Source organism: Macaca mulatta, chromosome 16 (genome assembly GCF_049350105.2).
Source record: "Macaca mulatta isolate MMU2019108-1 chromosome 16, T2T-MMU8v2.0, whole genome shotgun sequence".
NCBI classification, from domain to species: domain Eukaryota; kingdom Metazoa; phylum Chordata; class Mammalia; order Primates; family Cercopithecidae; genus Macaca; species Macaca mulatta.
Genome location: NC_133421.1, coordinates 13447878 through 13470979, shown reverse-complemented (window position 1 = coordinate 13470979; position 23102 = coordinate 13447878). Strand labels below are relative to the sequence as shown.

At 42.7% G+C, this 23102-nt stretch overlaps 1 protein-coding gene across 1 annotated transcript in view; it reads right to left on the bottom strand.

Moving 5' to 3' along the window:
* DNAH9 (dynein axonemal heavy chain 9) overlaps window positions 1-23102 on the bottom strand; it is a 376944-nt gene that overhangs the window by 6203 nt on the left and 347639 nt on the right. The window contains exons 67-68 of the mRNA XM_015118601.3: window positions 21235-21417; window positions 1498-1887 (exon numbers count right to left, since the gene is read on the bottom strand). Coding sequence (XP_014974087.3) covers window positions 1498-1887; window positions 21235-21417 — 573 coding nt within the window. The remainder of the gene's footprint in view (window positions 1-1497; window positions 1888-21234; window positions 21418-23102) is intronic.

Below are 23102 nucleotides of genomic sequence, written 5' to 3'. Positions count from 1 at the left end.
TAGTTTTTATTAACCCCTACCCTTCCCTCCACCCTCTAATAATCCACAGTGTCTATTGTTCCCATATCTGTGTCCATCTAGGTGGTCGTCGTCGTCTTTTTTTTTTTTTGAGATGGAGTTTTGCTCTTGTTGCTCAGGCTGGAATGCAATGGTGCAATCTCGGCTCACTGCAACCTCTGCCTCCTGGATTCAAGCGATTCTCCTGCTTCAGCCTCCCGAGTAGCTGGGATAACAGGCATGCACCACCACGCCTGGCTAATTTTGTACTTTTAGTAGAGACAGGGTTTCGCCCTGTTGGTCAGGCTGGTCTCAAACTCCTGACCTCAGGTGATCTGCCCGCCTCGGCCTCCCAAGGTGCTGGGATTACAGGTGTGAGCCACTGTGCCCAACCTGTGTGGTCTTCTTGTAAGGGTACTGGTCATTGGATTTAGGGTTCATGATAATCCAGTATGACCTCATCTTAATTAATGACATCTGCAAAGACCTTATTTCTAAATACTCATTCTGGGGTTATGCCTGGACATGAATTTTTGGGGGTACTACTTAACCAAGTAAATTTCTATTTGCATATTCACATGGCCTCCTGGGATCTTCTGGATCTTCTAACAGTTTTGCCCCATTAGCTTTATGTTGACTGCTAAGAATAGTTTAGTGTTAGCTGTCAAGTGGGATATTTGACTAGGGACTCTTTCCAGATTATGCGTACAAGTGTACACTTCTAGAATTATCCATTCTTGTTCATTACATTTATCCCAGCCATCTGTGCTTGTTTGCTAGTTTCTTACCGGTGACAAAACATCTCCAATCTCATGTGACTCACGTTTTTATTAGCCTTTGATGAGGAATCCTTTCAAAATGCCACTTTAAGGGATATCTACTGGCTCCTCTTCGCCAACATAGGACAACATAAAAGGCAGAAGATTCCTGCCCTTTGAGAGCTCATGAATGAGGAAAGCGGACCAAGGAGGTGAGGCAGGAGAATTGCTTGAACTCAGGAGGCGGAGGTTGCAGTGAGCCGAGATCGTGCCACTGCACTCCAGCCTGGATGACAGACACACAGTAGCAGCAGCAGCAGAGATAGCTGACTCCAACACATTTTGAGCACTGCCTATGTGCCAGGCCCTGTTCAACTGTCTTACATATTGGCTCGTTTAATTTTTACAATGACGCTATTCTCCCATCTAACAGGTGAGGTCTGGAAAGGTGAAACTATATCTAAGGTTACAGAGTTAATAAATGGTGGTGCTGGGATTCAGATCCAGCCAGTCTGGTTCCAAAGACCTTGCTATTAACCTCTCCACTCTACTGCCTCTGCAAAGGCTATGCTCTTTGCACCATCCCTGGCTAAATAAAAATGGCTTGATGGCCTCAAGCAAAGAAAGGTTATCTAGAGAAAAAGATTCAGGAACATCTCTTTTAGTAGTCACACTTCATAGGAAGCAATGTGTATTTAATCAGCCTCCAGAAAGATACCCTTTGGTTCATCCCAAGCTTTACCTGTGTGTCCCAGCAGGCACCTTCCATGAAGAGGCCGTGGATGTAGGCCCCTTCCCGAGGAGGACTCCTAAACTCTTCTCTGTTCTTCTTTGTCACGTCACATTGCAGGGCCATCTGGTCCAGTGGCCACTCATTCTTACGAGCCGTGGACTGCATGATGGCAGTCAGGAACGACTGGGGGTTGAAGAAGCCTGTCAGCCACACAGTGGAGGGCATTGTAAAGTCGCCTGTCCAAGCCTCTAGCTCCTTGATTCTGTTGAGGAGGTCTAGAAACCAGGTTGCCAGGCCTGCTGTGGAAGGGTAGGCCCGTCTAGCCCAGGACTCTGGCACCAGGTCGAAGTACAGGGCATTCTGTAAGTTCTCCATGTGGCTGGTCATAGTCAGCTCCCCCTGAAGATAAAGAATGGGAGGGGGAACGAGTGAGAAGGCGGGAAGTCCCTCCAAATAACTGGCCCCAGAGACCCTTGGCTCATGGCACCCAGGCGGACAAGAGTTATCCATCCTTGTTCATGTCATTTGAATGTGACTCCGGGTTGGGTGACATAATGACTGTCCTGTTTAGTACTTGCTTTGGAAAGTTTGTCTCACAGAAGCTGGTCCTTGAAAATCCTCCCTGCTCTGATGTCGGAGTCTCAACTGTCTACTGACAGTGTTTCAAAAAACACAATTGCTGGCCGGGCGTGGTGGCTCAAGCCTGTAATCCCAGCACTTTGGGAGGCCGAGACGGGTGGATCATGAGGTCAGGAGATCGAGACCATCCTGGCTAACATGGTGAAACCCCGTCTCTACTAAAAAAATACAAAAAACTAGCCAGGCGAGGTGGCGGGCGCCTGTAGTCCCAGCTACTCGGGAGGCTAAGGCAGGAGAATGGTGGGAACCCGGGAGGCGGAGCTTGCAGTGAGCTGAGATCGTGCCACTGCACTCTAGCTTGGGCGACAGAGCGAGACTCTGTCTCAAAAAAACAAATACAAAAACAAAAACAATTGCTTCCCATTGCAGGCTTTAAACCATTTGTGGGTTCAGTGCCACATGACCCTACCCTAAAGCTCAAATTCCATGACTCTCCTGCATGCAGCTTAGAAATCCAAGAAGCCAACGCCTGCAAAGATTTCTATTACCCCAAATCAGGGATTTCCTTCAGAAATCGAGCTATTGGATACGTAATCAACTTTAAGGGACACTCTTTCAACAGCTAGATAGGATTTGTAAAGAAAGGTTTACACTGAACACCATCTTTTTTTTTTTTTTTTTTTCAGAGACAGAGTCTCACTCTGTTGCCCAGGCTGGAGTGCAGTGGTGCAATCTCTGCTCACTGCAACTTCCGCCTCCCGGGTTCATGTGATTCTCCTGCCTCAGCCTCTTGAGTAGCTGGGATTACAGGCACCTGCCACCACGCCTGGCTCATTTTTGTATTTTTAGTAGAGACAGGGTTTCACCATGTTGGCCAGGCTGGTCTTGAACTCCTGACCTCAAGGGATCAGCCTGCCTCACCCTCCGAAAGTGCTGGGATTACAGGCGTGAGCCACCACGCCCGGCCTGAACACCATCTTTAAAAGCAAACTTTGTAACTTTGGCTCTGCCAGTGATCTGTGGCAATTTCTTGAAGACCCCATTTCTATGGTTGTGATTTCTGTAACAGGTGTTAGGGCACCTGACAGCATTTGGCTGTTTCATCAAGGGCAGACTGCTAAAATGTAAGATGTTCTCACCTCCATAGGGCCTGGAGTCTCCTGGCCTGTGGGAAAGGAGACTGGCACATAGAATTCTAGGTCTAACTCTTCCTCTTAACTTTTGGAATGCTTTTTTTTTTTTTTTCTCGAGATGGCATCTTGCTCTGTCACCCAGGCTGGAGTGCAGGGACACAATCTCTGCTCACTGCAACCTCCACCTCCTGAGCTCAAGCAATTCTCCTGCCTCAGCCTCCCAAGTAGCTGGGATTACAGGCGTGTGCCACCACGCCCAGCTAATTTTTTTTGTATTTTTAGTAGAGACAGGGTTTTACCATGTTGGCCAGGCTGGTCTCGAACTTCTGACCTTGTGATCTGCCCGCCTTGGCCTCCCAAAGTGCTGGGATTACAGGTGTGAACCACCGTGCCTGGCCCACTTTTGGAATTCTTAAAAACAGTTAAGCATACCTACCTTAAGATGAACATATTTCAGTCTCCTGAGTGACAGCCAGAGGCTCCTGATTTATAAGAAATAAACTACGCTGGTAACTTTTTTATGAACTTCCCACACGGAGTGTAATTATTACAAATTCACTTTCTAGACTGTAGTGTGTGGTGGCCGTACTATTTTAAGAGATAAAAACCTTAATATTTTAAAGAAAAGACAAATATCCCTCATCAGACTGGCGACAGATGGACCAGCCTGAATGAGTACAGTGTGAATTACAAATGTTTCCCTCCAAGTAACAGCACTTTATACAGGGATAGAAAATAGATTTCATTCCATGTATCTAGCCAGATGTTTTGAGGTGGATGACCAGAGCATTGTGATGAATCTGAGGCCACATCAAGGCTCAATGGGATGTAAAAGAGCCCTGTATGTGCCACCAAAGTTTATCACTTTCAAACAAACCCGAATTTGATGAGCAAGTTTGTTCCGGTAGATTTCCTTAAGGATCTGCTGAAATGAATATCCTTATTAGGTTAAAATAGAAAAAAACTGTTTCCTTTCCTTGGAATCTCTGTTTTAGTGTACACAGGCTTCTGAGAAAAGGGTTTCAAATGCTGCTTATGTCTCTGAGCCCAAATCAAGCTTCTCAGACAATATGGTCTTCCTCATATCTGTAGTTATGTGATAATTCATTGCTACATGCATTGTATAGCTTACGTAGTAATTGTTTCCCTTTAACTGGTTAATAAAATAACATTAAGTGTAAAGATTAAATTTAGTGCAAAGGACAAATTCAATGGTCAAAAAAGATCATTCCCTTGTCTTATGAGACCCTGTGTGTAGCCATGTCTTCCCTTACTGCATTATCAAGGACGTTCACGGTCATGGTGAACAAAAGTGACGACGGTGGAAAACCTGGCCTTGTTCCCAAACTTAGAGAGAAAGCAGGCCGTCCCTCACCATTAAATCTGTTTTCTTTGGATTTCCTTTAAGTTGACATTTCCTTTGATTTCTGTTTTTTTTTTTTTTTTTTGATACTTTAAAATGAAGATTTGGTGTTCAATTTCATCAAACGCCTTTTCTGCATTTATGAAGATGATCACACAATGTTTAAATTTAGCACATTAATATGGTAAACTTCACTGACTGATTTTTGAATCTTAAAAGTAATCTTGTATTCCTAGGCTTACTGCATTTAGCCATGATATATTATCCTTTTCTTATATTGTGTGATTAGTAATCTTGTATTCCTAGGATTACCGCATTTAGCCATGACATATCATCTTTTTCTTATATCGTGTGATTTGATTTGTTAACATTTTGCTAAGGAGTTTTTCATTTGTGTTTATGGGGAAAGCTCATCTGTCATTTGCTCATAAGGTATTTGGTGTCACGTTAATTCTGTTTTCATAAAATTTGTTGAGAAGTTTTCTCTGCTTTTTTAAAAAATATATACTTTATTTTTTTAGGGCAGTTTTAGTTTCACAGCAAATTGAGCAGAAAGTACAGCGATTTCCCTGGACACATGCACAGCCTCCGCCATGATCCGCATTCCCCACCAGAGCGGTACATTTGTTACATGTAATGAACCTGCATTCACCTCATTATCACTCAGAGTCCCTAGTTTACCCCAGTTTGCCCTTTGTGTTGTACATTCTATGTGTTTGGACAAATTTATAATGACATGCATCTACCCTTATAGTATCATATTGTATCATTATAGTGTAATAACAAGTATCCACCATTATAGTATTATATATTATTGCAGTATAATTTTATGTATCCACCGTTACAGTATCGTACAAATATAGTATCATGTTGTGTCATTATAGTATATGACAAGTGTCCAACATTATAGTATCATATTCATCATTATTGTTTCAGTGTCCTAAAATTTTTCTGTGCTTGACCTACTCATGCCATCGTCACTCTTAACTCTGGGCAACCAGAGTTTTTACTGCCTCCATTATTTTACCTTTTTCAGAACGTCACATAGTTAGAATAATACAGTATGTAGCCTTTCCATATCGGCATCTTTCACTTAGTAATATGTGTTTAAGTTCCCTCAGTTTCTTTTCATGGCTTGAAAGCTAATTTTATTTTTTTTTTAAGCATTGAATAACAATCCACTGTCCGGATGTACTGCAGTTTTTCCATTTACCTACTGAGCTACATCTTGGTTGCTTCCAAGTTTTGGCAGTTATGAATAATGCTGTTATAAACATCTGCAGGTTTTGTATGGTGATTTAAAACATTAAATTAAACTTACAATTTTGAGATAATTATAGGTACATTTATAGTTGTAAGAAATAATACAGACAGATCTTGTGTACCCTTTACCTGGTTTCCCCTAATGGTAACAGCTTGCAAAACTATAGTCCAGTATCACAAGCAAGATATTGACACTGATACAGTCAAGACACAAAACATTTCAATCACGATAAGGATTCCTGTTTTTTCTGTGGTGTATGGCTGAAGTAGCATGTTTATTGTCTAAAAGTTTTCTGTCTTGCTAGGCTGTCTCTTCGCTGGTTCATCTCTCTCTCTGATGAAGAGAACAGTTTTGTTGTTGTTGCTGTTTTGTCAGCATCCACTGGCATTTCTGGTTTGCTGGCTTTTTTTTTTTTTTTTTCTCCCATTCTGAGGTCTATGAGGCATAAAGAAAATCCAAGAAACTCACTATCATGTCCTTTCTTGGGTCCTGAGGTTCCTAGATAGTCTTCATTCCTCTCTACATGTTTCAGAGTCTTATGTTTCTTCTATATAAATTGGCCATGGTTTTTATTTATACTTAGCAGGAGGAATAGGGAAACATATGTCTACTCCATCTTCCTGGACGTAGAAGAGTTCATGTAAAGTTGCTATTATTTCATCCTTAAATGTTTGTAAAATTTACCAAGGATACTTTGTGGATCAGGGGTTTTCTTTGTGGGAAATTTTAAATTACGAATTCAATTTTTAAAATAGATATGGGCTATTTAGGTTATACATTTTACTGGGGTGAGCTTTGATGGAGTCTCATAGGGAATTGGTTCACTTCATTTAAGTGGTTGAATTTAATCGCAGAAAATTATTCATATTCTCTTAAAATGCTTTTAATGTCTATAGGATTTATGATGATATCTCCCCTTCCATCCTGATTTTTTCAAGTTTTTGTTTTTTCTCTTTTTTCTTATAAATTCAGGTAAATGTTTATTAATTTTATTCATTTTTAAAAAGAACTAGCTTTTGGTTTCATAAAGTTTTATAATTTTTGTTTTCACTTTCATTAATTCTGCTCTTTATCGTTTCCTTCCTTTTGTTTACTTTGGATTCGTTTTGCTGTTTTTTTCCTAGTTTCTTAAGGTGCAGCTTAGATAATTGATTTGGGAACTTTTTTCATTGCTGATATTTGCATCTCATGCTATACATCTCCCTCTAAGTTCTGCTTTAGCTACATGTTACCAATTTTATATATTTTTATTTTTATTTTATTCGATATGTTAGAATTATTTAGAAATATGCTATTTAATTTCCAAATACTTGTAGATTTTCTGATTATCTTTCTGTTATTTATTTTTAGTTCAATTACGCTATGGTCAGTTGATATACTGTGTATGATTTTAATCCTCTCATATTGTTTTATGACATAAAATATAGTTGATATTGGTGAATGTTCCATGTGCTCTTGAAAAGCATGCGTATTCTGCCATTGTTGGAGTGTCTGTAAAATTGGGAAGTTGGTTGATCATTTTTTGTCCTAACTGGTTTTCTGTCTACTTGTTCTACTAATTATTGAGAGAGGAGTTTTGAAACCAACTATAATTGTGGATTTATTTCTCCTTTTGATTCTATCATCTTTTTTTTTGCTTTATGTATTTTGATGCTTTGTTATGAGGTGCCTATATACTAAGGATTGTTATGTGCTCTTCACAAATTGACTTATTACATAATACTCCTCTTCATCCATGGTAATATTGCTTATTTAAAAATATAGTTTGATTTTTATATAGCCTCTACAACTTCCTTTCGATTAGTTTTTATATTATATTTTTTTCTCATCTTTTTCTTCTCACCTGTGTTTAGCTTGATATGTGAAGTTTTTTTGTTCTTTGCTTTGGTGGTCATCTGTGCTGAAAGAGTTAAGAGGCAAGCTTGAGACTGCTATCCTTAGAAATGCCTGCTAGCAAGGTTGGCCTGTGGCTGGCATCTAGAAACTTAGCGCCTCGTTAACAGTTAATAGAAAAGGGTGGTTGACTATATCCAGACTGTGCAAACAATTTGGTTTACACTGAATACCTACTTCCTATTTGGAAGCATGGGATTTTGGAATGTGCTAGACAGAGGGTGCCTATGTGACCAGCTCCTTATAAAATCCTTGGGTGCTGGGGTCTCTAATGGAATTCCCTGGGCAGAAATGTTACACAAATGTTACTCCATTTCCAGTGCTGGAGAGAGGCTGTACTCTATGTGATCCTTCATGAGAGGGAGGCAGCATATGGAGACCTGTACATGGATTTCTCCTGACTCCACCTATGTCTTTTTCCTTTATGATCTGGCTATGTGTGTATTCTTACTAAAGCACCATAACAAATTTTAGCCATATGTATTAATACAATCATATGCTGAAACTCATGAGTCCTTCTAGCAAATCTCCAAATGTAGGAGTGGTCTGGAGACAGGACTCCTGACATAACAGCATATAGCTAGTTCTTGCTTTTTAAAATTGGATCTGGCAGTTCTAATCAGTACCCTGGGCACTTAAGCCATTTATATTTAATGTAGTTACCAATACAGTAACTATAATAATTGTAGATAATTTATTTTATGGCTGCTTTTATGACAAACTTTTTTTTTCCTGTAAAGTGTCAAATAGTAAATAAATATTACAGGCTTTGTGGGCCACCTGGTCTCTACTGACACTACTCATTCTGCTATTGTAGCACAAATAGCCATAGACATTGTATAAATGAATGATTGTGGCTGTGTTCCAATGTTTACTTGCCAAAACAGGTTGTGAGCTAGATTTGGCCTGTTGGCCAGTAGTTTGCTGAATGCTACTCTAGGATTTACAATACATATCTGTAACTCATCACACCCTAACTTCAAAATTATACCACTCCACATATGGTGTAAGAATCATATACAATATGCTTCTATTTCTCTCCTCTCATTTTTCATGCTGTTGTTGGCATACATTTTGGTTTTACATATGCTTAAAGCCCACAGTAAATTTTTATTATTTTTGTTTTAAACAGTCTATTATTTTTAAAAAAAGATTTTGGATGAGTAAAACTGTCTTTCATGTTACTCATAGATTTACCATCTGTGGAGACCATTATTTCTTTGTTCAGATCCAAATTTCCATATGATATCATTTTCTTTCTTTCTAAGAAATTTCTTTCTTTCTTTTTTTTTTTTTTTGAGACAGAGTCTTGCACTGTTGCCCAGGCTGGAGTGCACTGGCATGATCTTGGCTCACCACAACCTCCGCCTCCTGGGTTCTAAGAAATTTCTTTAACATTTCTTGTACCACAGGCGTGCTGGCTATGAACTATCTCAGTTGTCTGAACACATCTTTACTTAGTTTTCTTTTTTGAAAGCTATTTTTTCCTGGGCAAAGAATTCTAAGTTTACAGTTTTTTTTTTTCTTTCAGTACTTTAATGATAGTTCTCCACTTTCTTCTGACTTGCACAGCTTCTGACAAGAAGTCTGCCATCATTCTTTTCTTTGATCCTTTAAATATAATTTTAATTTTTCTCCTCTTGCTGCTTTTAAATTTTTTCTTTATCCCTGGGTTTCAGCAGTTTTATTATGAGGTGTATTTACAATGTTTTCATTAGGCTTATTCTGCATGGGGCTTGTTGAGCTTCTTGTACCTATAGGTTTTGTGGTTTTCATCAAATTTGCAAAACTGTGGCCCTTATTTCTTCAAATAGTTTTTTTGGCCCCCCTTCCCTATCACCAACCCATCCTTTTGGGACGCCAATTACATGTATGTTAGATCACTTGATACTATCCTACAGGACCTAGTGATTTGTTTACTTTTTTCAATTTTTTCATCATTTTAGATATTTTTATTGCTGTGTATTCATGGTTATTGATATTTTCTCCTGCAGTGCCTACTCAGCTGCGAATTCTCCGAAGTTCATTTTTCATATCAATATTGTATTTTTCATCTCTACAAATTCCATTTGGGTCTTTTAATAAATATCTTACATGTTTTACATTATCATACTCTTGTTTTCTTCTAGCTTCTTGAATATGTGGTGCAAACTTAAAATAGTTGTTTTAACATCTTTGTCTTCCATTGTCTCTGTTATTTCTGGCTCCATTTCAACAGATCGCACTTTCTCCTGGCTGTGTATTCCTACTTCTTTATGTGGCTGTAATTTGTTTATTCTGTGTCAGGCACTGTGAATTTTACATTATCGCATGCTGAATTTTGTTATACTCCTTTAAACAGTGGTGGAATTTATTTTTGGCCTGCAGTTAATTGACTTGAAATCAATGGATCTGTTGGTGGCTTGCATTTAAGTTTGTTAGGGTGGGGTCAGACCAGTTTTTAGTCTAGGTTCAATGTAGCCCCATTACTAAGCTGATACACTTCTGAGAATTCTCCCTGACACCTCCTATTTTTTGAGTTATTTCTGCTCTGGCTAGTAGGAACACAAACTATTCTCAGTGCTTTGTGAACTCTGAGAATTGCTCTCTGTACTTTTTTTTCTGGTGGTTCCTTCTCAGCCTTGGGTAGTTTCCTCTCACTCATGTGCAGAGCCACAGTCTCAAGAGGATTCCTTCTGTGGATCTCTTGAGCTCTTTCTCTGTGCAGCTCCCCACCTTAGTACTTTACTCTCCAAATTCTACATCTTCCCAGTTCAGCAAGACTGTGGGACTCTTTTGGGTTCCTGAACTATAACCTGTAACTTGTAGAATGAAGGCCTCACATCTCTTATTTCCTTTCTCTCAAGTATCATAGTCTTATTCTGCCTGTTGTTTCATATCTGAAAACTGATATTTTTCATAGCTTGTCTAATTTTCTAGCAGTTTAAGGTAGAAAGGTAAATCTGGCTTGTTGGTCATAAGCAGAAGGCCACGAGTTACTTTTAAGCACTGCTTCAATAATACTTTTCAGAGTTACTACCATAATTATAAATTTTCCTTTTAAAGTTTGTTCCTTTCTCTGTTTAGGCCAAAAAATAAATCTAAGTAGGTAAATGGAATTATTCAAAAACTTAAAACTCACCATGAATCCATTGCACTAACTTTTAGTGGACTGATTATAATGTATGTGTGTGTAACTTTTCAAATCCCTGATTTATAAAAGGGAAGCCCACTGAATCCTTTTCAAGCTACAGAGTATTTGCATTGGTGAGCAAACAAATTATTTTAAACAGAAAGACGCATCCCGAGGAGTGAACAGATGTAGCTGACCTCCCTCCCTTTGCTCAGACCCATGGTAAACAGAGAGAGAGCTATACCAGCCTTTTTTCCTCCGGAAATCTATAGCAATTAGAAGAGAGAGTCTTTGCTTGAGGAGTTTACAGTTTAGCTGGGGAAGGAGGGTTTGTATTCATGGAAAAGGCTTGGGAGATAACTTAATAGCAATCATAAAGAAATGCAGGCATAAGTACATATTAACCCAGGAATAATGCTGGATCTATGTACTGCAGAGGTATAGAAGAGGTAAGTAAACACAGTCAAGTTGGATCAGTCATGGAAAGGCTTACATATGACACATTTGCAGGTGTGTTTTTATTTTATTTTATTTTTTTAGAGAGACTTGAAAAACTGAAGATTTTAACGAAACATTGCATAGCACAGATTCTCTCCCCAAATTTCACTCATGTATTCCTTTCAAAATGTGGAACTAAATGGCCAAAACTCTTAGGGAGATGAAGGTAAGTGGGAAGGCGGGGGTTAATTTAAAATCTGTCTGCTTTTCAAGGTGAGGGGCTCTTCTGGATGCCTGGGCTTGGTGATGCAAACAAGACCAATGGCAACCTCATTTTCTTACCCAGAATTCCTACTAAGGTTCACTAGAATTACTTATGAACTCAGAAATCAGGGCTGGGCATGCTGGGAATTCATATCACAGCCTATAATCTGGGATATGTCAGTAACTCTTTACTATCTATTTCCATCATGGCAAGTTTTCACCTGCTAAGAATGTGAGGTATCAGCTCTCCTACTCGCAAAAGCCCTAGTGGATTACCCAAGGTTACGGTTATTCTTCCCTGAACCTCCTTGCTATTTAAATTATATGAGAACCTAAAACAGTGCCCAGTGTAGGCAGCCTTCTACTACCGGCTAAAAACATTCCTGGCTAAGGCTCTTTCTTTCTTAAGAACACACCTGCATTCAGTGGGAACTGGGAATGCAGGTGTGTTTTTAAGAAAGAAACAGCCTTAGCCAGGGAAAGACGCTAGGGGATGGCTATTGCAGACACGTGCCAAGACAGCCTTGGAGCCCGCACTGGGGCAGAGGCGGCGGTGGCTGAAGCACGTTGCCTTCTAGGGAGGAAGGACGCATCCCTGATCAGTGGTCGTCGGCACTTCTTTTCTAAAAAACATGATGGATTATGTCCATTAACAGGACATACTCCCAATGTCCAGTAGCTCTGATACCACTTCACTTCTCCCATTTATGAATGAGAATTGGAATCAGGTGAGTGAGAGTGATAAGAAGGGGCAAAAGCAAGGAAAAGCCACTGATGCCACAGGTTGATGCCCGTTGAGGCCTGAGCAGTAGGCTCAGGGTTGGTGAGGGCTGTGGGTTGGTGGCTGGTAGAACCACTGAGTCTGGGTACAGGAGGCTCCAACGGTAAGTCAGACTAATGCAGCAATTTCTCTTAGGGGAGAAGCTGCAGGGCGGACAGCTGAGAAAACCCCCTGCTATGGACTGGGCTGTGTCCCTGGCAAATTCATATGTTGAAGCCCCCAACCCTCTGTGTGACTGTATTGGAAACAGAGTCTTTAAAGAGGTAATTAAGGTTAAGTGACATCATATGGATGAAGGGCTAATCTGATAGGACTTTCACCTTATAAGAAGAGGAAGAAATCTCTCAGTCTCTCTCCTACTTTCCCCTTTTCTTGCTCCGCCTCCCTGCCATTTGAGGACACAGAGAGGAGACACCTCTCTACCAGCCCAGAAGAGAGCCCTCACCAGAAACCAAATTGCCAGTGCTTGATCTTAGACTTTCAGCCTCCAGAACTGTGAGAAATAAATGTCTGTTATTTAAGCCACACCATCTGCGGTATTTTGTTACAGCAGCCATACCTGACTAATACAGCCCTGGAGAAGAGAACCAGGAGAGAGGTCAGTGAGAAAAGTAATTGCTGTGAATAGAAAAAAAAAAAAGGCCTTTAAGGGCTACAAGCCATTTTAGGAGAGAGGGGCTGAAATTCACCTTTAGGGGGAGGATGAAATATTGTGCTTTACAGGGAAACTACTCTCTTTAGCAAACACAGCTACAAGGCAGTGCTTACCCATTGTCCCTGGCCTTACATTACAGGACTCAAATACATATACTTTAGGTCTACGGTGTCTCATACAGTAGCCACTAACCACATGTGGCTATTTAAGTGCAAGTGAATTAAAATTATAACATTAAAAATTGAGAGCTGGGCACAGTGGCTCCTGCCTATAATCTCGGCCCTTTGGGAAGCCAGGTCAGGAGGATCACTTGAGCCTAGGAGTATAAAACCAGCCTGGGAAACACAGTGAAGCCTGGTATCTACAAAAAAATAAAGAATTAGCTGGGTGTATTGGTGCATGCCTATAATCCCAGCTCCTCAGGTGGCTGAGACAGGAGGATTGCTTGAGGCCAGGAGTTTGTAGACCAGTCTCGGCAACATAGTGAGACCCTATCTTGAAGAAAAAAAAAAATTAAAAATTCGGCTGGGCGCGGTGGCTCATGCCTGTAATCCCAGCAGTTTGGGAGGCTGAGGTGGGTGGGTGACGAGGTCAGGAGTTCGAGACTAGCCTGACTAACATGGAGAAACCCCCATCTCTACTAAAAATACAAAAATTAGCCGGGCTTCGTGGTGGGCGCCTGTAATCCCAGCTACTCAGGAGGCTGAGGCAGGAGAATCACTTGAACCTGGAAGGTGGAGGTTGCATGAGCCAAGATCCCGCCACTGCACTTCAACCTGGTCGATAGAGCAAAAGTCCATCTCAAAAAAAAAAAAAAAAAATTAAAAATTCAGTTTCTTTGTCACATTAGTTACATTTCATGTGCTCAATAGCCACATGTGATCTTATTAGCACAGATATAGAATGTCTTTACCATCCCGGGAAGCTCTGGGGGATGATGGTATTTTGGGCAGAAAGGCTAAGTCTTCTGTTTGGTAATGTAAACTATTATGCGTGTTTTTGCCAAAGCTACGTTAATTTTTTTTTTTTTTTAACAGAGTCTTGCTCTGTTGCCCAGGCTGGAGTGTAGTGGCATGATCTTTGCTCACTGCAACCTCTACCTTCCAGGTTCAAGCAATTCTTGTGCCTTAGCCATCCAAGGAGCTGGGATTACAGGCATGAGCCACCATGCCTGGCTAATTTTTGTATTTCCAGTAGAGATGGGATTTTGCCATGCTGGCCAGGCTGGTCTCAAACCCCTGGCCTCAAGTGATCCACCTGCCTAGGCCTCCCAAAGTGCTAGGATTACAGGTGTGAGCCACCGTGCCTGGCCTACGTTAAAAACTACAAATGACAGTTTTAATACAAATTTTTATGTGCATACAATCTACTACTTGCTTGCCAACCTTTGGTTAAGAAGATGCGTTGAAAAGTCGTGACTCACTTCAAAAGTGAAATGAGTCCAACGGACATTTAAAAAAAATACAGGCCATACTGTGTTCATTTTTCCCTTTAGAATAAAAACTTTAAGAAGTTTCAATGGCCAATTAACTTCCATGGTTATAAAATGACTTTACAAACAATACAGCAAAATATAGTTCTACTAAATTTGCTTCTATACAAAATTGGTTGGGGTTGTATGAAATTTGGGTGCATCTATGGAAACATACTGTGAATGTCATCTGTCCTGTGAGTTGATAGGGGAATAAAGGCCCCATTCTGGAGTCGCCCTGTAACATGACTCAACAGAATTCCTAAGGTGTCAGGTTGTGGACTGCTGGTGGTACGCTGGACTAAGTGTGACAGAAATGTCCTGGTCGTTTGGGATGTGCTTTGAGGACTGGGCCAGACCGAGGCAGATACAGATGAACTCAGATGGAGCCCTGGACTCAGAAGTCCTTTGTTTCTGGTCATTTCTGTGGGCTAAGTCAACAGCGCACTCTCTGTTACCATCCCTCATACACAGATGTGCCATTTCTGAAAACAGTGAAGCCATGCAAACTGTTTCTATAAGTTTTGTTATAGGAAGAGATAATGTGCTTGAAAAAAGTTTAAAATAGCCAGGCACAGTGGCTCATGCCTGTAATTCCAACACTTTGGGTCGAGGGGGGAGGATCGTTTGAGGCCAGTAGTTGGAGACCAGCCTGGCAACATAGTGAGATCCCATCTCTACAAAAATAAAAACAAAAAGTTAGTCGGGTGTGGTTGTGTGCACCCATAGTTCTAGCTACGCATGTGGCTGAGGTGGGAAGATCTCTTGAACCATGAGGACAGCTCCAAACTCCAATCTGGGCAATGGAGAAAGACTCCATCTCTGAAAACAAAAAACAGTTTAAAATATATGCAACACAAAGGGGTTTTAGGGCAGTGGAACTACTTTGTATGATACTCTAATGGTGGACACAAGTTATTATTTATTTGTCCAAATCCATAGAAAGTCTAACACTAAGAATGAACCCCAAGGTACACTATGAACTCTGGGTGATAATGATGTATGAGTATAGATTCATCAGTTATAAGAAATGTACCACTCTGGTGTTGAATTTGAGAGTTGAGAGGGGATAATTTGTCTTTGAGGACGGCAGATATATGGGAAATCTCCACACCTTCTGTGCAATTTTGCTGTGAACTTAAAATTACTCTGAAAATAAGATCTAATAAATTTAGAAATATATGCAGTACTTAATTTTTAACACCCTGCAGAAATCTAAAATCATTTTGAAAGCAGAGGACATAATACGTATAACTTGGCTTTCTAAAAAATTTCTCACATCTGCTTATAATAAGATTATAATGTATTCTGACAATAATTTTACACATACTAATTGAATGTGCAAGTGATGGAACTCTAAAGAATGTTCTGTCTCTCAGCTTGTCAATGAAGCAGGGACAGCCCTGGAGAAGAGAACCAGGAGTCATTTAGGAAAAGAAGAAAATAAAAAATCATTGGCTGGGCACAGTGGCTCAGGCCTGTAATCCCAGCACTTTGGGAGGCCCAGGCGGGTGGATCACGAGGTCAGGAGTTCAAGACCAGCCTGGCCAACATGGTGAAACCCCATCTCTACGAGATACAAAAAATTAGCTGGGTGTTGTGGGAGGCGCCTGTAATCCCAGCTACTCAGGAGTCTGAGGCAGGAGAATTGCTTGAACCTGGGAGGTAGAAGTTGCAGTGAGCTGAGATCGTGCCATCGCACTCCAGCCCGGACAACAAGAGCGAAACTCCGTCTCAAAAAAAAAAAAAGTCTCAAGCTATACTAAGCAAAGACACCTACTTATGTTCATTCAACCAGTTTCCTAAACTCCTCTGGCCTGAATCCTGTTTAACAGCGATTGATAGTCACACTTACTTGTTCACAGGTCAAGAGTCAACGAAAAGAAAACTTAAAACACTGGACCCTTCGCTCAAGAAAATGCTGCATTTCAGGGTCTACAGGGTGCTTCCTTGGTTTTGGCATTGCAGGGAGAACTACAGGCTGGGTGACCCCTTTTCAGGATAGGAGGGCTATCTGGCTGTGACCTTAACCCTTTCATTCATCCCTATCAATAAATGCTTTCATAATCTTTCTTTGGCATAATACAGAGTTGAAACCTCATTTTTCCTGTAGGTCTTCATTCTTTTTAAGTCAGGGAGCTTGTTAAAAGCTTGGATTCATAGGCTGTAGTCCAAACTAAGGACCCATACCTCTGGGAGTGAGGCCAGGTACCTCCGTATGAAAAGGGCGCCTCTGGTGTGTCTGAAGCAGCTGTTGCCCTGGGCTCACAGTCATGCAGCGGGCGTTCAGTCCACAGAGGGCCAGGGGCCAGGGCAGCAGCACCCAGGGCCTCCCTCCTGGAGGGGCTCCATGCTGTAACCTGTCCTGAGGCTTAGCTCCTCTCTGCTTTTTCTTCTCTATGAAGATGTTCTTTGCAAGGAGCTTTCATTTGTTTAAGACACTGGGAGCTGAGAGTATGGGAAGAAGTGAAAGTCATAAGGGTCCTACTCCTTCCAGGCTGGCTTCCAGGCTGGGTTGGCAGCAGCCTTTCTATTCAGGTATTCTGGTAGAGCACTGGAAAGCCAAAGGCATATGGGCCAGGATAGCTGCCCAGTGGGTGGGGATTAAAGGGCCATAGCATGGGCCACCCGTCCAGATCTGCACTATTAAGTCAATACACAGTGCATCAGAACAAAGAGCCAGAGTAGGCTGGGTGCAGTGGCTCACTCCTGTAATCCCAGCACTTTGGGAGGCTGAGGCAGGCGGATCACTTGAAGTCAGGAGTTCGAGACCAGCCTGGCCAACATGGTGAAACCTCATCTCTACTAAAAAATACAAAAATTAGCTGGGCATGGTGGCAGGCGCCTGTAATCCCAGCTACTTGGGAGGAGGCTGAAGCAGGAGAACAGCTTGAACCCAGGAGGTGGAGGTTGCAGTGAGCTGAGATTGTACCACTGCACTCCAGCCTGTGCAAAAGAGCAACAGTCAATCTCAAAAAAAAAAAAAAGCCAGATTAGCTCCCCAGTCGGCAAGCCAGACTTTAAACTTGAACAACTTCACATCTTTAGAAACAGATTTTGTGAATCAGGAGGAGCAATCAACCACCGAAGCATAGGAAAAAAAGCCTGATGTCATCACACATTTGAATGATAAAAATCAGTTCCTGGCCAGGTGTGGTGGCTCACACCTGTAATCCCAGAACTTTGGGAGGCCGAGGTGAGTGGATTACAAGGTCAGGAGTTTGAGACCTGGCCAATATGGTGAAACCCCGTCTCTACTAAAAAAAATTCAAGAATTAGATATACTGAGTTCAATAAAAGTTAAATTCACCTGTTTGGTTTTTTACTTTCAAAATGTGAATTCCAGAAAAATTTTAATTACCTATGTGGCTGTCATATGTGGTTTGCATTCTATTTCATTTAGGCACTGCATATCTTAGATGGAGCCATGGCCAGCCCAGAATCTGGGAGGGGCTGGGAACTAATTTTTTTTTTTTTGGGAGACAGAGTCTTGCTCTGTTGCCCAGGCTGGAGTGCAGTGGCGTGATCTTGGATCACTGCAACCTCTGCCTCCAGGGTTCACGCCATTCTCCTGCCTCAGCCTCCCAAGTAGCTGGGACTACAGAGGCCCGCCACCACGCCCGGCTAATTTTTTTGTATTTTTAGTAGAGACGGGGTTTCACCATATTGGCCAGGCTGGTTACAAACTCCTGACCTTGAGATCCACCCACCTCAGTCTCCCAAAGTGCTGGGATTACAGGTGTGAGCCACCGCGCCTGGCCAGGAACTAATTTTTATCATTCAAACGTGTGATGACATCAGGCTTTTTTTCTAAGCTTCAGTGGTTGATTGCCCCTCCTGATTGATAAAATCTGTTTCTAAAGATGTGAAGCTGTTCAGGTTTAAAGTCTGGCTTGCTGACCGGGGATCTAATCTGGCTCTTTTTTTTTTTTTGAGATGAACTGTTGCTCTTTCACCCAGGCTGGAGTGCAGTGGCGCGATCTTGGCTCACTGCAACCTCTGCCTACTGGGTTCAAGCTATTCTCCTGCCTCAGCCTCCCAAGTAGCTGGAACTACAGGTGCCCATCACCATGCCTGGCTAATTTTTGTATTTTTTTAGTAGAGATGAGGTTTCACCATGTTGGCCAGGCTGGTCTCGAACTCCTGACCTTAAGTGATCCGCCCACCTCGGCCTCCCGAAGTGCTGGGACTACAGGCACCCACCACCAGGTCCGGCTAATTTTTTTTTTGTATTTTTAATAGAGACGGGGTTTCACCATGCTAGCCAGGATGGTCTCGATCTCCTGACATCGTGATCCGCCCACCTCGGCCTCCCAAAGTGCTGGGATGACAGGCGTGAGCCACTGCACCCAGCATAAAGTGATTGTTAAACAAAGAAAGTGAAGAAGGAAAACCTCAAGCATAATTTCCTCTTCCCCCTTCCCCCTGCCAGGTAAGCTGGTCAGCAAAGCCAAGCACGCCTTCCACCAGTGTTCCGGGAAGAACTCGGAGCTGACGTTCCTCACTGCGCCATCTGAGGGACTTGCCCCACTCGGGCCCGCCACCTCTCACTCACAGGCCAGACCATCCTGCAAACTCCTCCTGCCAAGTCACCTGCTTTGCCTGTTTTCCCTGCTGTTCTCCTTTCTGGCCAGCTCAGCTTTATCCCTTCCCTAGACTTAAAACTCTCTTCTCTGAACTCTGCTGCCATCCCCTTTGCACCTTCATTTTGCCATGAATACCACTGTCTAACTTTTTCTTCTGCCTCTTACTTTCATGCTGTGCTTCCCAAACTTGAGTCATCAAAAGAATTTCCTGGCCGGTGATGAAACATTACGGATTTCTAGGCCCCACCCCCAGAGGTTGGTAGGACTGGAGCGTGGAGATGGGAACATGTGATAGAACTTCCGGAGAGTCTGAGGACCACGCCAGCTTGGGGGACGGTCCTAAGGAGAGTCTGGGATTCATGACAGCAAGTTTGAATGGAGATTGCTCTGTCTGTCTTCCTTTCATAGTGGAACCAGTAGACAAAGGTCCTGGCTGTTTTGCTGTCATTGTGTTGTCACCTCTTGGAAGTTCACCCTATCACTGTTGCTCACCTGAGTGGGCCTGTAGCTGCGGCCAAACCGTGTTAACTCTGAGCACAGACCGTGGGCTGCTCTGCTCTGTGCCTCTAGGAGCCCCTGCCTTTTATGATCACCTGTCACAATCCTACCCTTCCTCTGGAACCCCGTGAATGCCACTTCTTCCCTGGGGCTTTCCTTACCCCACATACAATACTTCTTTCTTCTTTCTTCTCCCACATCTCTCTATGTGGCTCTTAGTTAATTCCACCCTGCTTTATATCAGTGTGTGTGTGTGTCCCCACAAGACTGTCCTTCAAGGGAAGACTCCCTTTCCAATCTCCTTTGCACCCTCCAGCAGGCAGTGCTGAGACTTGCCCAAGAGGCTCATCAATCAACATTGCTTGAATCAGACTGAAAGACAAGACATCTGCCTCCCGCACCCTTCATCTTTGCCCAGGCAAGCTCTGAGATTCATGACTCCAAATGCAGCAAAGGCTCTCGGAAGAAAAATGAGTGAATGAATTGGAAATCGAATGGGTAAACAGGCTGCACCACATCACACAAGTTCCATAAGCCTTTAAAATGGCAACACACCTGCTCAAGATAATTACTGATATAGAGCTGCGTACCTAAGTAACGGAACTGCGTTACACGACAGACAGAGTTCTTATTTACTCCGTGGAATTTTGTCCTTCATTTGATTACAAGCCGGCACGGAATTTGGAAACGTTACCAAACATTGTCCATCTTCAACATTCCCTTCCTGTCTCTCCTTCCTTATTTCCTTCTACCCATGTGGAGGTGGGGTGGAGGAAGGAGAAAGAACATTAAGAGATTAAACAAACAAACAAACAAAAAACCCTAGCCTAGTTTTTTTTTTTTTTGAGACGGAGTCTCGCTCTGTCGCCCAGGCTGGAGTGCAGTGGCGCGATCTCGGCTCACTGCAAGCTCCGTCTTCCAGGTTCACGCCATTCTACTGCCTCAGCCTCTCCAGCAGCTGGGACTACAGGCGCCCACCGCCACGCCTGGCTAATTTCTGCATTTTTAGTAGAGACGGGGTTTCACCATGTTAGCCAGGATGGTCTCGATCTCCTGACCTTGTGATCCGCCCGCTTCAACCTCCCAAAGTGCTGGGATTACAGGCATGAGCCACCGCGCCCGGCCCTAACCTAGATTTTGCAGTCTGTTTCATCATCTATGTGACTCTGTGTGAAAAAACTCATACATGTTTTTCCTATCCACATGTGACTCTGGTTGTTTAACCCCAAGAGCCAGACATGATGAAGGTGCCCGCGTGTTCCACACCTGGACTTCCAGGGCTTGTCTGAGTGTTCATTTACAATTCTTTTAATAAACAAGGCAATGTAAACTGACAACAGTCACCCTCCTCAGCTCCTCAAAGGCAGAAAGAGCTCCCATCTACCTGTCATGTGGGTGAACAGTAATTAACAGGCTCTGTGCTAGGCATTTTACATCATCTCATGGTGAGGAAAGTAAAACTGGTAGTAGAAATAGTAGACTCTTTCCTTGTTGACGAGAAATGTCAAAGATTGTATAACATCTTGGTTCTTGCAGACAACCTCATGGCCAGACTTTGATTTCTGGAGAGTAATACCTTTTGGGCACCTAGGATGCTGCAGGACAACTGCTCCCCAGCTTCCAGGTCCCCCAATGCTCCTTCTTCCCCATAGGTTTCCAGCTGTGTCCTCTAGCAACGTCCCCTCCATGCCTTACAATACCGCACTCACCTTTAAGCCGAGCTCCAGCTCCCTCAGCGAGCGCTGCATCTCTCTGGTGAGGATATTCATCCGGCCACACTCCTGGAAGGCAACTACAATGTAGGGGGTGCGCTCCTCCACTTTGGCCATCAGTTCTGGGATGTTAAACTCGTCTGTCACCCGCTCCAATATTTCTTCCAGAAGTGCCTTGACCTGCCCCACAGAAGGAAACACAGTGTTAAGAAGGAGCTCTATTCTCCAGAAGGAGTCCAGTTTCCTGCAGTGTGGGACCACAGATGCCAATCATCCATCATCTGCTGCCCCTCCCCCCATGACCTGACCAAACTCTTGCCTGCTTGTCCAGGTCAACTGGTTCAGGGCTGAGGACTGACTGATCACAGCAGGACCTCTTCATAGGCTGGCCAAGTTGCTGGGACTTGCATGGCTGGCGTAATAAGATGAGCACAGATACCTCTCTAAGAATTTGGAGTTGAAAAACTCAGAGACTGACCCAGTTGGCTGTGGGAATTGAACTAGAAAGCCATAAGACAGACTTGGGCCAAAAGCTGGCCCCCGTGGGCCATGTGAAGCTGAAGTGATGAGCTGCAATGACAAATCTATCTATATCCAGATACGGTATATCCATATACAGTTATAAATAATATCTATCATCTATCTATCAATCATCTATCCATCTATATAATCTGTCAATCATCTATCTATGTATCTATGTATCTATGTATCTATCTATCTATCTACCTACCTACGTATCTATCTATCTGGCCATCCACTCAGTTCTGAGTTTCTATGAGGCAACACTGCAGTTTCTATCCTTGAGTTCTGGAAGAAACACCCTCATCTATCATGTAAACCTCCTGTTGTACCCCACAATTCTTTTCCCCACACAAACTGTCAGCTAATTAGATGAGGGGAGCTGGGACAACTAGGGTCTCTCTCCTGGAAAATTGGAACTGAGGCTCAGAGATTCTGAGTTAATTTGGGGCACTTGGAGGTTGAGTCTGCCATTGTGGAATAAATGAGTAAGCCCAGGAGGTCTGTCAGCAGAGAAAGAAAGATGAAACCATTGCAGACATAATAGACCACACAGCCAGCAGGTTGGGACAGAGGGAGAGAGGGGAGGGAGGGAGTGAGCGAGCGAGCACCAGCCCCTTTCTGGAGTCCTGAGAGCTGAGCTCTAGGTGCCTGTGGAGGGTATCTGTTGTTTTTGTCTGTTCATTATCTCTCTTCCCTTCTAGGAACAATTCCCTATCTCCTTTGTGAAACTACGTCTTCCTCATTGTTTGATGTTTATGTTTAGTCACTGGGCCCAGTTTCCCCTGAACCAAGTTAGGCCAATCAGATTATGTTTCCAGGAGCACAACAAATTGAATCTCAAGCCTAGAATCCAAGGAACCACTGGCAGGATGGAGGTGCCTGGAAAGGACGGTCTACCCTTCTTTTACTTGGGACTCTAGAGCCATCGTGATTTTTATCTGTTCTTAGCTTGACTCCCTTGATAGAATGAGCTATTTCTTGCCTAGTTAAGCAATGTTGGTGTCTATTGCTTGCAACCAAGGAGGCCTAACAGAGTTAATAGTTCTGCCATGCATTACCCATGTGAACGTAAGCAAGTTGCTTAGGCCTCAATTTTCTCCAACTGTAAATAAACACTTCCAAGAGTGTCTTTTTTCTACTTGTTCCCTTTTCCAACTCCCAGAGTTGATGTGAAGATCAAATCAAATGAGCTGATGAGTGTGGCCGTCTCTGAAAGCTATAAAGAACTGTATAAGTGTAAAGGATGATAAATATTCACCTTGCCTTGTATTGTTAACATACAATGCCATCTCCAGGAAAAGAGCTGATGTTGGAAAAAAAAGAAAGTAAAAACCAATCACTCT